Source organism: Carassius carassius, chromosome 26 (assembly GCF_963082965.1).
Source record: "Carassius carassius chromosome 26, fCarCar2.1, whole genome shotgun sequence".
Taxonomy (NCBI): domain Eukaryota; kingdom Metazoa; phylum Chordata; class Actinopteri; order Cypriniformes; family Cyprinidae; genus Carassius; species Carassius carassius.
In genome coordinates this window covers 31,151,078-31,166,004 of record NC_081780.1, presented here as the reverse complement: position 1 = coordinate 31,166,004, position 14,927 = coordinate 31,151,078, and the positions used below count along the sequence as shown (strand labels likewise).

The 14,927-nt window shown below is 37.1% G+C and overlaps 1 protein-coding gene across 1 annotated transcript in view; it reads left to right on the top strand.

The window, feature by feature from the left end:
- Nucleotides 1-11,124: 11,124 nt before the first annotated feature.
- LOC132106033 (gastrula zinc finger protein XlCGF57.1-like) overlaps nucleotides 11,125-14,927 on the top strand; it is a 40,570-nt gene continuing 36,767 nt past the window's right edge. The window contains exon 1 of the mRNA XM_059511639.1: nucleotides 11,125-11,714. Within this exon, the coding sequence (XP_059367622.1) occupies nucleotides 11,636-11,714 (79 nt within the window). The 5' untranslated portion in view covers nucleotides 11,125-11,635. The remainder of the gene's footprint in view (nucleotides 11,715-14,927) is intronic.

Sequence of the window (14,927 nt, the reverse complement as noted above, 5' to 3'; positions counted from 1 at the left end):
AAACAACAGAAGACTATGGAAAGTCCCCACAATTCACAGAAACATGCATGAGTGTGTTTGAGAAAGTGTTTGTGTGTGTGTATGTGTTTGAGAGAATGTATGACAGAGAGAGAGTGTGTGTATATGTGTGTGTATCAAAATTTACACTTACCTGAGTGGACATAGATGTCCTCAAGGCCATGAAAGTTGGGGCCGGCTTGGGGAGGCCCACAAACTCCCATGCGGCGGCGAAAGCTTTGAGGAGGCCCTTGAACACCCCACCCTTCGAATTAAAAAAGAAGTGAAGTGACTGGCTCCCCTCAAAGCTTCCTCGGATTTATAAAAATTCGGCCATGCAATTATACTCCCCCTTTGTGATGGGAGTGTTGCATGGCCGAATGTTGCACATGTTTTGTGCTTTTTGACCTGTAAAGTAAGATAATTATGAATAAGTGTACGACTATATATATAAGCAAATAAATGTAAACAAAACAATGACTACTACAACACTCACAAAAATGGCATGGCCGTCCTTGCCTCCTTTGGAGGTCTGAAATTCCTCCACGGTGAGGTTCATGATGACCCCTGACCTGTGGACAGAAGTGGCAATCATGACCCCACCGAGGAGGCCAAAGAAGAGGTCCAGCTGCCTCTTTTCATGCTGTAGTTTTTCTAAACATAATGAAAACAAATCATTCAACACAATGAAAACCATTAACTATGAAATCAAACTCTTGATCCACTTTTGTATTTTGTTGTCTGGAATCTACCAAAAGCCTTGTAACTTACGCAATACTTCAGGAAGCACCTCTGACGCAGCTTTAATGAAGTCAGCATGGGCAGCAGGATCCAAAAGGTTTTCTGATATTAAAAAAAGGTAGTTCGATTAAGCACACCAAGTTGCACGTCAGGTCCAGTGTTTAATTAAAGGTCCCATATTGTACAACTTTCTGGAGATTTAATTTAGGTGTTGATGTCCTTAAGAATATGTAATTGCAGAATAAGAACCAAAAACAATCTCAATATATTTTTTACAGCTTCTCTCTCAGTAGCTCTGCCAAAAACTGGTAAATTTTGGCCTGTCTAATTAATATTTGTATGCCTCTCTTCTGATTGGCCTGTTGTTTTCTGCATGATGCATGTTACAATTACATCACAGCACTAGCTAGATACAAAAAAAGGAAAGAGTGTCTAAACTATTATTGCATCTCACGACTATGTAGTTTCTGAAAATATCTGTGTGTAAAACAACAAACTGATGATTTATATCTAATCATTTGTAATTGTTGTAGTGATATTCGCTTTCACCAACCTAGGGAGGCAAAATAGTGTAATGATGGGTACTCGCGTCACCAACGACGTCATTTCAATTAGTAACTACTAATTAAAACTAGTCAATTTCAGCAGTGCACCATATTCAGGTCAGGTGACAAGGCTACTTTCATTTGGAAAAGAGGTGCTAGCTGATAGGAGTTTCATCAAAGCTGACTAACAGTGATTGAGGATGGATCATTTCAATGAACTTGATGAACCTGTGATATCTTCTTCTTCAGGGTGTAAATGGAATTAAAGATGAAAGTTTTTTAAGTAAACTTGCAAAAGAATGTTGTCGGAAAAGCTGGGCATGGAATGCGAGATGCCAAGTAGGCAACTTTTAGTAAGCAGAACTGGCACTACAGGATTAACAGAAATGACCGGTTATTGCAATTAATCACTTCCATACAGTCTACGATCACAACAACAACCCTTGTCAGGCATCTACATTGTCATCTGAGGAGATAATAAAGATTACACAGATTAAACAGATGTTTTTTTCATCTCTAAAACATTGGTTTTTGCAAATAAACTCTTCATTCAAACACATAATATCATGTTTAAAATATAACAATATGCTTGTGTGATATCGCTCATGGTACAAATGAAAAGAGACATAAAGGGGTGTTATATATAGGTGTATGTGTTTGTGCATATTACAGAACTCACCAGATTTCAGTAAGTGGACCTCCTGCTGCCAGACATGCTTGTTTTTGGTCTCCTCTTTGGTGCACGTTCTCATTATAAGAAGAGCCCGTTTCAGGGCTTTCTTGGAGGCTTTCAGCCCATCGGGGCCTGCTTCTTTTACCCACTTAAAAAAGTGAGAAAGGTAAACTAATTTGTGGACCATGGTGGTGGCACGATAATGGTGATGTTCTTTGAGCATTTTTATATACCTGAAAAAAATAAAACCGACAAAATGGATCAGCCATCTTCAGTGTGAGTTGGATAAATATGTATATTTTCTTAATTTCTTGAGCACAATTAGAAATATTAATGTCAGAGCTCATTGATACTACTGTTCTACTTTCATAATTTAGCCTGGGACAGATTAAATACCAGGTTTTGGTACCCATTCCCCAAGTTTATTTAACCAGAAAAGTTTGATCTGAGATCAAAGGACAAAGTGTCCTGGCCAAAATGGACAGCAATACAACCAGTTTCAACCCAAATTTTAAAACAATTACACATATCAAAAAGTCATCTTCCATTTGTCAAGTAAGTGTTTTAAAATGATCAAACTACAGCAAATTTTATAATCTATAATTTTGAGATACTGGATTTTTGACTTTCATGAAGCTACAAACTCTAATTATCAAAATAAGTAAAAAGGTTTACTTTACATGTATTAAATCTAGAATATATCATTAGACTATATGAAAAAAATATTTTTCATTACATATTTTTTTTAGCTGCACCTGTAATTAAATACCAATGCATTTGTCTCCTATTAGACAAAGAAGGCCAACCTACTCTGCTATACAATGTACATTGATATGCCGATGGTTTACAATCTGATATAAACCTTAGAGCAAAATGATAAACAGCATCTAAAGTAAAAAGAAGTGAGGGTGCAAACTGGACACACTTAATAAAAACTACAGAAATTACATTCTTTCTTGCATTAAATGAAAAACAAAACTGTACATAACCCAAGCTTCATTTTATTATTTTCATCGATTTTGTAATATATGAGCCAAAAGATAAGACATCGTCAACAATTATGCCGAGATATTTTGTACTCTTTTACAACAGGTGAATCTTAATAAATTAGAATGTCATGGAAAAAGTTTTATTTTAGTAATTTAACTCAAATTCAGAAACTTTTGTATTAAATTCAACGTACACAGGCTGAAGAAGTTTATGTCTTTGGTTCTTTTAATTGTGATGATTTTGGCTCCCATTTAATAAAAATCCACCAATTCACTATCTCAACAAATTAGAATACTTCATAAGACCAGTTAAAAAAACTGTACTGTACATGTACTCAATACTTGGTAGGGGCTTTAATTACTGCCTCAGTTCTGCGTGGCATGGAGGTGATCAGTTTGTGGCACTGCTTAGGGGGTCTGGAAGTCCAGGTTTCTTTGAGAGTGGCTTTCAGCTCATCTGCTTTTTTGGTCTCTTATTTTTCATTTTCCTCTTGACAATACCCCATAGATTCTCTCTGGGGTTCAGATCTGGTGAGTTTGCTGGCCAGTCAAGCATACCAACACCATGGTCATTTAACTACCGTTTGGTGCTTTTGGCAGTGTGGGCAGGTGCCAAATCATGACGTGCTCCAAAATGTCTTGGTAAACGGGTGCAGTCAGCAGATAACATTGCCCCAAATCATCACAGACTGTGGAAACGTAACACTGGACTTCAAGCAACTTGGGCTATGAGCTTCTCCACCCTTCCTCCAGACTCTAGGAGCTTGGTTTCCAAATGAAATACAAAACTTGCTCTCATCTGAAAAGAGGAATTTGGACCAATGGCAACAGTCAGGTTCTTCTTCTCCTTAGCCCAGGTAAGATGCCTCAGATGTTGTCAGTGGTTCAGCGAATTCCTTGACACATCTGTGCGGTGGCTCTTGATGCCTTGACCCCAGCCTCAGTCCATTCAATCCATTAAAATTTTTGAATCGATTTTGCTTGACAATCCTCATAAGGCTGTGATTCTCTGGTTGTGCATCTTTTCCTTCCACTCAACTTTCTGTTAAGGTGCTTGGATACAGCACTCTGTGAACAGCCAGCTTCTTTGGCACTGAATGTGTGTGTCTTACCCTCCTTGTGAAGGGTGTCAATGATGGTCTTCTGGACAGCTGCCTGGTAAGCAGTTTCCCCCATAAATGTGTATCCAAGTGAACCAAACTGAAAGACCATTTTGAAGGCTCAGAAGCCCTTTGCAGATGTTTTGAGTTGTTTAACTGATTGGTATGTCACCATATTCTAATCAAAAATCATCAAAAATAAAAGAACCAAAGACTTAAACTACTTCAGCCTGAGTGAATTACATGCATTTAATACAGGAGTTTCACAATTTGAGTTGAATTACGGAAATAAGTGAACTTTACCACAACATTCTAATTTATTGAGATGCACCTCAATTCAATCCCATTAGCTTGTAGTGTCTGAAGAAAGATTAAATTATTTCCCTTTTTTTCCCCCTGAAAATAACATATACTTGGTTTTATCAACATTCAAAATAACTTTATCAGCTAAAGTGATCATCTAGAGACAAAAAAAGAAGGAAAATATCTCATGATTTCAAAGTCTTTCATTCATGACATGACTTCATGGATAAACACCTTAACTAAGACATCAAGTAAGGTGAGCACATCATAATTTATGATTTAGTATGCATGATTGTGATATTTTCTTTGTTCACAAAAAAAAAAACTTTACTATCAGGAGTCAAAAAAGCATTATTCCATGCATGTAAGATTAATTGAATTATTTCAGGATTATATGAAAATCCACATTACCTCATGCATGCATACAGGCTAGTATATCAGCTAGAATGTACATTTCCTGAAGAAAATGTGAGTGATGCTTGCAGTGGCAAAACTCACCCCTCTGTTGCTAGGGAGTTGTAATGAGGTTGCTAGGATACCCGGGATGGTTGCTAGGGCGGTTGCTAGGGCACCCAGTGTGGTTGCTAGTTAATATAATAATTTAATAGTGTAATAATTTCTATAATAATTAATATAATAATTCATTAATTTAAAATAATTATTAATAAATGAACCTATGATAATCATGGGCTGCTTTGGTCATGCAGGTTTGTTAACTCAAACTCGTGGCCACAAGAAAAGAGTCATTCCCTCAACATAGAGTCTCCACATCAACATAGAAATCCCACAACAAAACTAACCAAGCATGTCACCATAATATTGTATAAAATGCTATACAAGTAGAATTTGACTTGATGTGTGCACACCAAAATTTAAACATGTGACAGTATTTTGACACTTACCCAAAGAAAACCTCCTCATTTAAAATTGAGTCCCATTTACCAGTGGGACTCGATTTAAAAGCATGGCCTACAAATTTCTTAATGGTCTCCATCCTCTGCCGCGCATTCTGGCTGCGTTTTGGCGTGGGATATGGTCCCCTGAGGAACTTCTCATAACATATTAATGTTTTATCTAAAAGACAAAGACATAAATATTACCATCTTCAACAGAAAAACCAAGGATTGAATGATTTGATTGAGAGAAGTGTTTCTTTAGGCAAAGTTTTTCAGAGTGAGGAGACCTATCACATTTGAATTTTGATATATAAGTGAAACAATGTAATATATAGACATTTTCTCTACACTGGGGTTATTTAAAATTAAAAAAACTTTGGCTTTCAAATATTTTAAATAGTTATAGCACCACCTGTTGTTAAAATCATCATGTAAATTGGGCATGCTCGTTTAGAATAATGTGTTTTATCCCTTTATGGTTAGGGTGTCATAATGTATAATTTCTATGATGCATCATGATTTAAATGTGGATGATTCTGAATCAACACAGTTATAGTCATCCATTATGAGAAGTTGGCGAAGCCTAGGAAGCGTTGGACTGCTCTGACTGTTTGGGGTAGTGGCCAATCTAGGATCACCTTGACCTTCCCCTGGTCCATCTTGACTTCGTCAATGCTGACCACGTATTCCAGGAAATGGACAGAGGTATGGTGAAACACACACTTCTTTAACGAGGGCTCAATAATGCGTCAGCAGTGCCACAGGCTAATTGCTTCCATGCCATACAGTACCTCACTGATGCTGGAGTTTGTGCTAAAGGAGCCCCGACCAAGCACTGATTGCATAAATGAGCAAACTTTAAAGAACTGGAGCTTTTCTGTTTTGCAAATCCTTTTTTTGTTTTTTGATTGATTGATCTTAGGAAATATTATAATATTTTGAGATACTGGATTTTTGACTTTCATGAGCAGTAAAATCTAACCATCAAAATAAAAAAAATTAAAAAACTTTGAAATGTTTTATATATTATATAATAGTTTCCCATGTCTTTCTTTAAAAATTAAATGATGTCTGAACATCAAGTGATTAAAGGCTGCATTCCCCTCCATTTTCCTTTTATCTGGTTGTAGATTTCTTCTGAGTGTGATTCTGACACCGCCAACATCGTTTGTACATTGTTACAATCCAGATTACATGTAATCCGTAACTACCCAGCTCTGTATATATATATATTAGTCTAAGGGAAATTATTTCACACAGAAAATATATATGCATGTGTGTGTTGATGTAAAGAAATCTTTTTTGAACAGTTCATTTGCCACACGTGATCATTCAATGTGCACGGGCGTCAGGAACCTGTACGCTGTTTACAAGACAAACAGTGACAACAGCGCCTACGATGGTCACAGAATACGATTGGTGTAACATCAGTATGGATAAATTAGACTTTTCTGTTCTAGGATGTTATTTATAGTGTCAGGGACAGCCAAGAAAAGAACGCTTTTATCAGTGTGGGCAACTTATCAGCCCTCCATGAAGTTCTGTGACCCTGAGAAGCAGCAGGAAAAGACTTTAGAGCAGGAGACAGTTGAGCCCTCAGATAAAGAAGAGAGACCAGGCCAAAAGATTAAAGCCCAGAGCGGAGCTGCATCCTATCAATGCTCCTTTAAAAATGAATGGTCAGAAAAATGGCCCTTCATAACAAAGGGGACACTAAGTACACATTATTGCTGCTCTGTATGTAGGATAGAACATGCCTGCTGTCACCAGGGAAGAGCAGATGTTTTTCCTTTGCTAAGGTAAGAGAGTAGACTGAATATATGTTTAATATATAAGTGATGTACAGATGATGGTTTTATTAAAATTATTAATTACAGGTGGCAGATTTTGTTATTATACTTAATACACTTCTGCTAATGCAAGGATTTTGTGTTTGTATTTTTTCCACACCACGCCACACCCCTCCATAAGCCCCGCCCCCAAATCCTCACTCTAAGCTGAACTCAGAAGTTGGCAGCCCTGTTAAACATGGAGGAACGACTGATGTTGTCAGTGAGCAGTCACCCGGAGCTATGTGACACAAGTATCATACACAAGTTCATACTTCAGGAATAAAAAGGACATTGCTTGGAAGAGTGTGTTGTAAATACATAAAAAATTTAACTTTTGAGTCGTTTATCGACCCGCTGCCTTCCCGCCGTTTTTTAACAACTATTTTCCCCCTTATATAGTCTACAGCTACTTTTCGCTAACAAGATAATGTGTTTATTCAGAGGACGTGTGCAGGGAAAAGTGGAAAAGCCTCGAATGCTCGATCAACATCAGCCATCTTGCAAACAGACAACCGCTAGCACTTGCTTCTCTCACAAGAAGCAGATTTCGCCTCAGACGCGCCTCATTTTTGCTTCAAACTCTTGCTTTCTACGCGCATCTATTTCGCTCTAGATGCGCGAATGCATTCAAAATGTTCAAGCAGCAAACTAGTTGCGGTAGACGCACATTTAACTTTCTATTCGAGTTTGGAGATAAGGCAACTTTTTTTAAAAAATACAATTCACACCCAGCGGTAATAAAGCAAGAATATTTTCCGGATGCACCACGTGAAACATGGATTCCGTCCTTTAGGATCAGTTGATTTTGATGCGAGGGAGAGAGCAAAGACAGAACTGAAGACGGAGATTGGGGGGAGGGGTGCTGTGCTCGTTCTCTCCATCTCTCCGTCAGTAGCCTGCTTCACTCACAAAACACAATTACAGATCAAATAAGGCTTTAGCAGGACAAAGAATCGTTTTGGCGGCCCCCCAAAAAATTTCAATGTAGAAAAAACCCTGATGGATCAGTAAAAGTAATCCACCAATACACGATTAAATATGAACATCACGTCACTCTAACAGCAGCTTCCACAGATGCTGGACATCCACACACCATAGCACAGTATTATCAGACAACACTACACCTCCATAACAATGTGCATGACTCAATACTACTCAAATAATAAAGCACTCACCTGTCACTTGTATATAAAGCCTGTGCGTCTCATTCCATGACCCTTTACTCGTATTAAAATAACTTGTGCTCAGTCCCAGCTGTCAGCCACTCATAGATGCAATCTTTGAAATGGCGCACAAAACCATTGTTAGTCAATTCAGTTTAAGTAGTTATCCTTCAGTTATTCCTCTTTTGGTAATTTCAAATCCACCTTTGGATGTACTGTATCTCAGCAATAGATTTTCATTTTACTCGGCTGTTTATGAGGCAAGAACCTGACTCGCTGCACTGGACAACAGCCATCACAATCATTGGACAGTATTGGTGCATGCAGGGGGCAACAAAATGTGAGTACACTTCAGTAGTACATGTAGACCCCAGCTGCAGAGGTCTATTGTGAGGAGAAGACTACATTCTGCTTTAGGTTTGCCAAGGAGGAGGACACTGAGGCCCGATGAGCCCAGAGCCAAATGTTCCTCCTCCATTAAGTGCAGAGTTAGATCAAGCTCAGCTTCTCACAGGAGATGCCACACGAATCGCTTCAGATGTTCATGCTGCTCAGGACCAGTATTTACTGTGTTAATGTTGTTTCAGGATCTTACTCTACTGAGTGTGTAAAACAGGTTTTATCAGTCTGTGGATGGCTTTGGTTGTTGATTAGCAATCTATTTAGTGTATTGTTTGTGAAAGTTTAAAGTGCACTGTGGGATTAATTCTGGGCATGATTGTATTGTACAATATTAGGTTATTAATGTGTGCAATATGCATTTTTATTAAACACTGACAAATAATATTTACAATTTGATGTGGTGTGTAGTATGTAACATTTTGTAATATTTACAATTAATTTATGAATGTACTTTAATACGAATGTGGGAAGAATAAAAAAAACAATGTACAATGCAATGCAATGTATCAAATCCACTGTGAAATAAAACTGCAAGTAATTCTACAATTTATGAAAACGTTATTAGATTTTTGTTGGTAAATTGTACAACCCGAATTCTGGAAAAGTTGGGACGTTTTTTATATTTTAATCAAATGAAAACTAAAGGAATTTCAAATCACATGAGCCAATATTTTATTCACAATAGAACATAGATAACGTAGCAAATGTTTAAACTGAGAAATGTTACACTTTTATCCACTTAATTAGCTCATTTAAAATTTAATGCCTGCTACAGGTCTCAAAAAAGTTGGCACGGGGGCAACAAATGGCTAAAAAAGCAAGCAGTTTTGAAAAGATTCAGCTGGGAGAACATCTAGTGATTAATTAAGTTAATTGATATCAGGTCTGTAACATGATTAGCTATAAAAGCTTTGTCTTAGAGAAGCAGAGTCTCTCAGAAGTAAAGATGGGCAGAGGCTCTCCAATCTGTGAAAGACTGCGTAAAAAAATTGTGGAAAACTTTAAAAACAATGTTCCTCAACGTCAAATTGCAAAGGCTTTGCAAATCTCATCATCTACAGTGCATAACATCATCAAAAGATTCAGAGAAACTGGAGAAATCTCTGTGCGTAAGGGACAAGGTCGGAGACCTTTATTGGATGCCCGTGGTCTTCGGGCTCTCAGACGACACTGCATCACTCATCGGCATGATTGTGTCAATGACATTACTAAATGGGCCCAGGAATACTTTCAGAAACCACTGTCGGTAAACACAATCCGCCGTGGCATCAGCAGATAACAACTAAAGCTCTATCATGCAAAAAGGAAGCCATATGTGAACATGGTCCAGAAGCGCCGTCGTGTCCTGTGGGCCAAGGCTCATTTAAAATGGACTATTTCAAAGTGGAATAGTGTTTTATGGTCAGACGAGTCCAAATTTGACATTCTTGTTGGAAATCACGGACGCCGTGTCCTCCGGGCTAAAGAGGAGGGAGACCTTCCAGCATGTTATCAGCGTTCAGTTCAAAAGCCAGCATCTCTGATGGTATGGGGGTGCATAAGTGCATACAGTATGGGCAGCTTGCATGTTTTGGAAGGCTCTGTGAATGCTGAAAGGTATATAAAGGTTTTAGAGCAACATATGCTTCCCTCCAAACAACGTCTATTTCAGGGAAGGCCTTGTTTATTTCAGCAGGACAATGCAAAACCACATACTGCAGCTATAACAACAGCATGGCTTCATCGTAGAAGAGTCCGGGTGCTAACCTGGCCTGCCTGCAGTCCAGATCTTTCACCTATAGAGAACATTTGGAGCATCATTAAACGAAAAATACGTCAAAGACGACCACGAACTCTTCAGCAGCTGGAAATCTATATAAGGCAAGAATGGGACCAAATTCCAACAGCAAAACTCCAGCAACTCATAGCCTCAATGCCCAGACGTCTTCAAACTGTTTTGAAAAGAAAAGGAGATGCTACACCATGGTAAACATGCCCCGTCCCAACTATTTTGAGACCTGTAGCAGAAATCAAAATTGAAATGATGTGTAAAAAATGTAAACTTTCTCAGTTTAAACATTTGCTATGTTATCTATGTTCTATTGTGAATAAAATATTGGCTCATGTGATTTGAAAGTCTTTTAGTTTTCATTTTATTAAAATTTAAAAAACGTCCAAACTTTTCCGGAATTCGGGTTGTATAAAGAATTAAAAAGTTAAGTACTTGTGTTCATGTTTTAAACACTGTAGGCTATAATATAATATACACAGACAGGTTTATCCTGCAGGAACAGTGGTCTGTTTAATATGACTCCTGTAGGAATGTCTCTGTCCTGCATGATCCCTGCACAGCACGCAGCTTTCCTTCAGGAATCCCTGCTGGATTTATTTTTATTTATTTTTTTGTAAGAGCAGGACTTTTATTTTGATGGGGTGTCGTGACGTCACAAGTCTGTGCCGCGCTCCTGCATCTGTGATTCGGCTGAAGAAAGGTTTGTTTTTAATCGTGTAACCTGTTTTTATACTGTCTATGCGTGTAACTTAAAGAGTTTAAATAAGTGCAGCTCGTTTGTGTTATAATAAACGTTTTAATGAATACGTTATTTTCTATTGTTAGATTATTTCTACTAGCGATAATGAACAGCTGTTAAGAGTAAAGCACAGAAAAGAAGCGGTTGATCATGAACACTGTTTGGATCGAAACATTTAAAAGATTTAAAAACATTTAACGTTACACAAAATATGCAGAAAAGAGCTGTCCTTGACTAGAGTAATCATCTTGTCATATCTGTTGTTAATTTACATGATTGATAATAAACTGTTTTTACAGAGATGCATATAATAATAAGCATGTTTAATGCTTTATCTAATTATTCGAAAGTTTATTACAGATTATGTCTGTGTTGTTTTCTGAATTTGCTAGTTTTGAGTGTTTAGACCCACACAGACATCTGTCTGTTAATTATTCTCATCTTAAACTCAGATAAACTCCTTCTGAAGCACACTGTTATAAAGATGGAGTTCATTAAAGAGGAGAGTAAAGACGTGAAGATTGAAGAAACAGTCAAACATGAAGATACTGAGGAACAAACAGGTCTGTTTCATTCTCACAGTCTCTCTTCATCATGTTTACTACATGTAACTCATGAAATGAATGAGGTCGCAAAAACAATAACAGAAATAACATCATAAACTGGGAGAAGCACTTGTTGGCAGAATAGTAGCAAACAAGCAATTACTGAAAGAGAAAAACTGGAAGGCCTGAAATTTGAAAAAGAACACAAGAAATTGACAAATTTCCATTTTTCAATTCATTTATAGAGCGCTACTAAAGACAGCTACCATAGACCAAACGTGCTGTACAAAATAACCATTAACAGAATGAGACATAGACAAGATTATAAATAAACAGCAAGACCTAAAGCACAGCGAATACAGATCATGAATAATAAACTAGATCAAATAAAAACAATTAACCTAGATTTTTAAAAATGTGCAGTGTCACGGATGATTGGGTGTTCACTCAGTCTCTAAGAAGCACTGTGGACCGAGCAGGGCTCTGTAGTGAGACCGTTTCATTTGCTGAGCGATCAGCATAATTGTGTTTGTGTTCAGGGAGCGTCAAAGGCAACTTATAACCTGTTTGTGTAGCGTTGAGTAATACATCACCAACATATCTGTTGAGTCCCTGAATACCTTCATTATGGCCTTATAAATGAAGAGTAGACTGTGCAGTGTAGTGCGCTTTACTACGATGGACCTTTGAGAGATCGTGATGAACTAAGATGAGTGACAGCTTTCAATGATTATTAGCCCGAGAGCTTGCGTAAAAATGTATGTGAGCCAAGATTTAAAAAAGAGCTTTAAGAGTATTATGTATAAGCTATCATTTTGTCACACCAGGGGCGTAGCCATCATTACAGAAGAGACAGAAATGTCAAATACAATCATTTTACAAGGAATTCTCTTCTTATTTAATACTTTTAATTTGCCGTAAGAAATCAAATACACTGCTCGACAATAATCAATCATTTTTAATCTATAAGTTTTTTCCTGATGGCAATTTTATGATTGTTTTATATACAACAACAAATTATTTACATTTTCTGCACAGAATTAATTAGAAAATATACTTTATAGTTTCTGTACTGTAATAAATATGTCAATTAGCACTGCATCATTCATAAATGTTTCATCAGTTCATTCTGCTTTTATTTTGTTTTTAAGCTGCAGATAAAGCCTGGCACGTCTATGAGAGCGAGATCACGTTCAGTGTGAAAACTTCTTGGTCTAATTTTCACAGAATAAAATGCAGTAGTAGCTATTTAACTTTTCTTCTCCATCAGTGAATGATGATTCTGGGAGAAAACATGCCAGATGTGAGTTTATAAAGCAACAAACTCTACTTCCATGCATCTGATTATCAGATAAACCTCATGCTCTTATTTCAAGGTCGTTGTTAATGCTGTGGTTATTTTAACCGTTTCCTTCGTACATTCGGTTCATAAGCATTGTTAAAACACATTCATCATTCAATGAAACTGTGCATATGATTTAGACACTTACATTTCTGATCCGTCCATGCAATAACACGCAGCTTTCAACTGCTCAGGTAAAGCTGTCGGTAAGATGCAGAGAGCCATTGACAAACTACAGAAAAGTAAAGCTACTTCACTTTAGTGTTACTGGCCACGAGTCCTGAAGAGAGATCACATGTCATCAGCTGTGTCAGAGACGAACGGAGCGCGAGCGCAATCCTGTGACAGTCTCGAGCGGTAATACATGAGCGTGAGAAGGATAGTGAGGCACAAACACTGTTCAAGGTCTTCATTCATAAGTGCATGTAGTAATTTAATGTGTATATATTTTGAAAGCATTGAATTGCTATAGAAATCGCGATTCATTTGATTCTTATCATTTTAAATCGATTACTGTATGAAATCGGCAATTCACGATTCAAAAATCATGTTTCAAGATCGATGCATGTGCATCGTCAGGGTTTGTAATCGATGCATCGAGAAAACAAGTGAATCGTTACACCCCTCGTTTAAACTGGGATGAGTCATTTTTATGTTCTGTCATCCTATACAATAAATTTGTTTAAAAATGTTGTTAATAAGGGGTAGGGGAAAATGTATGCATCATCATATAAACAAATATTTTATTTATTTAATTTTTTTTTTAAGTCTAATCAATTATTATTATTATTTTTTATTTTTAGCATTAAAGTTGTCAATTGTACAGTTCTGTGTAAGAAATTATTCTTTGTGACTGTATATTTCAATTTGGAAAAGATGTTTAGTTCCCACTTGAACCTTTTAACCTGCCCCTGGACGCCGGCCTGAATACTCTTTGTTTGCACGTGTCAATGTTTACGAATAGATTAAATGAAACGGGACAAAATTAATCTTGACAAACTATGTATCATTATAAAGATCTAAGCCTCAAGCATCAACGACAGATCACTGTTTTTCAATGGAAAGTTTACAAAGACTGTATTTGCTAAATTTGTTTAAGCAGTACACATCAAAACATGAATAATAAAAACGCAGTACATTCCAGATTCGTCGTAATAACGAGTCATAAACACATCCACAGCTCAACCCTTTACATTGTGAGTAAATCACTCACATGTGCGACTAAATCTTCACTCTGGTGACTAAATGATGTCTAATATTAACCAATGGCTAATCAATTCTCAGATTTTACTCGCCAGTGTGTGAGTTGGAGGCTAAGTATAAGTTTAGCACAGATATATGTTCACTCGCCGAACACTCTCTGACAGCGCTTCAGAATTTCACTCTCTGTCAAGTGATCTATGATATTTTTCAGTTCATGTCAATGGACACGCAGCGCACCTGTATTTGTGTATTTTGGCGTACCTTAAACTCTAGCATGACTCGCGTTGCTTTCTGTCACATGTGCGAAGTGGGCAAACGACAATCTCATTGGCTGGTGCTCACTTATTATCGTCCCTGTTTTGATTTCAGCAAATCAGTTACAGTGAATGGACACAACCTGATTGGTATTCTTGAATCCAGCAGCTCATTCATCCTTCGTACACTTTTTACTGTTCTTACTAGTAGAATTCAGATTGTTATTATTATTATTATCATCTTATCAGTATTTACTTAATTTTTTTACAGAAACACTGAATGATAAACAAAGCACCAGTCCTAAATTCAATTAAAATTTGTATGCATTCATACATGGTTACCAAGTTAATTATAATTACTAAAGTTCTATCATTAAATAGTACTTGATTACCATATTTTTCGGACTATAAGTCGCACCTGAGTATGAGTCG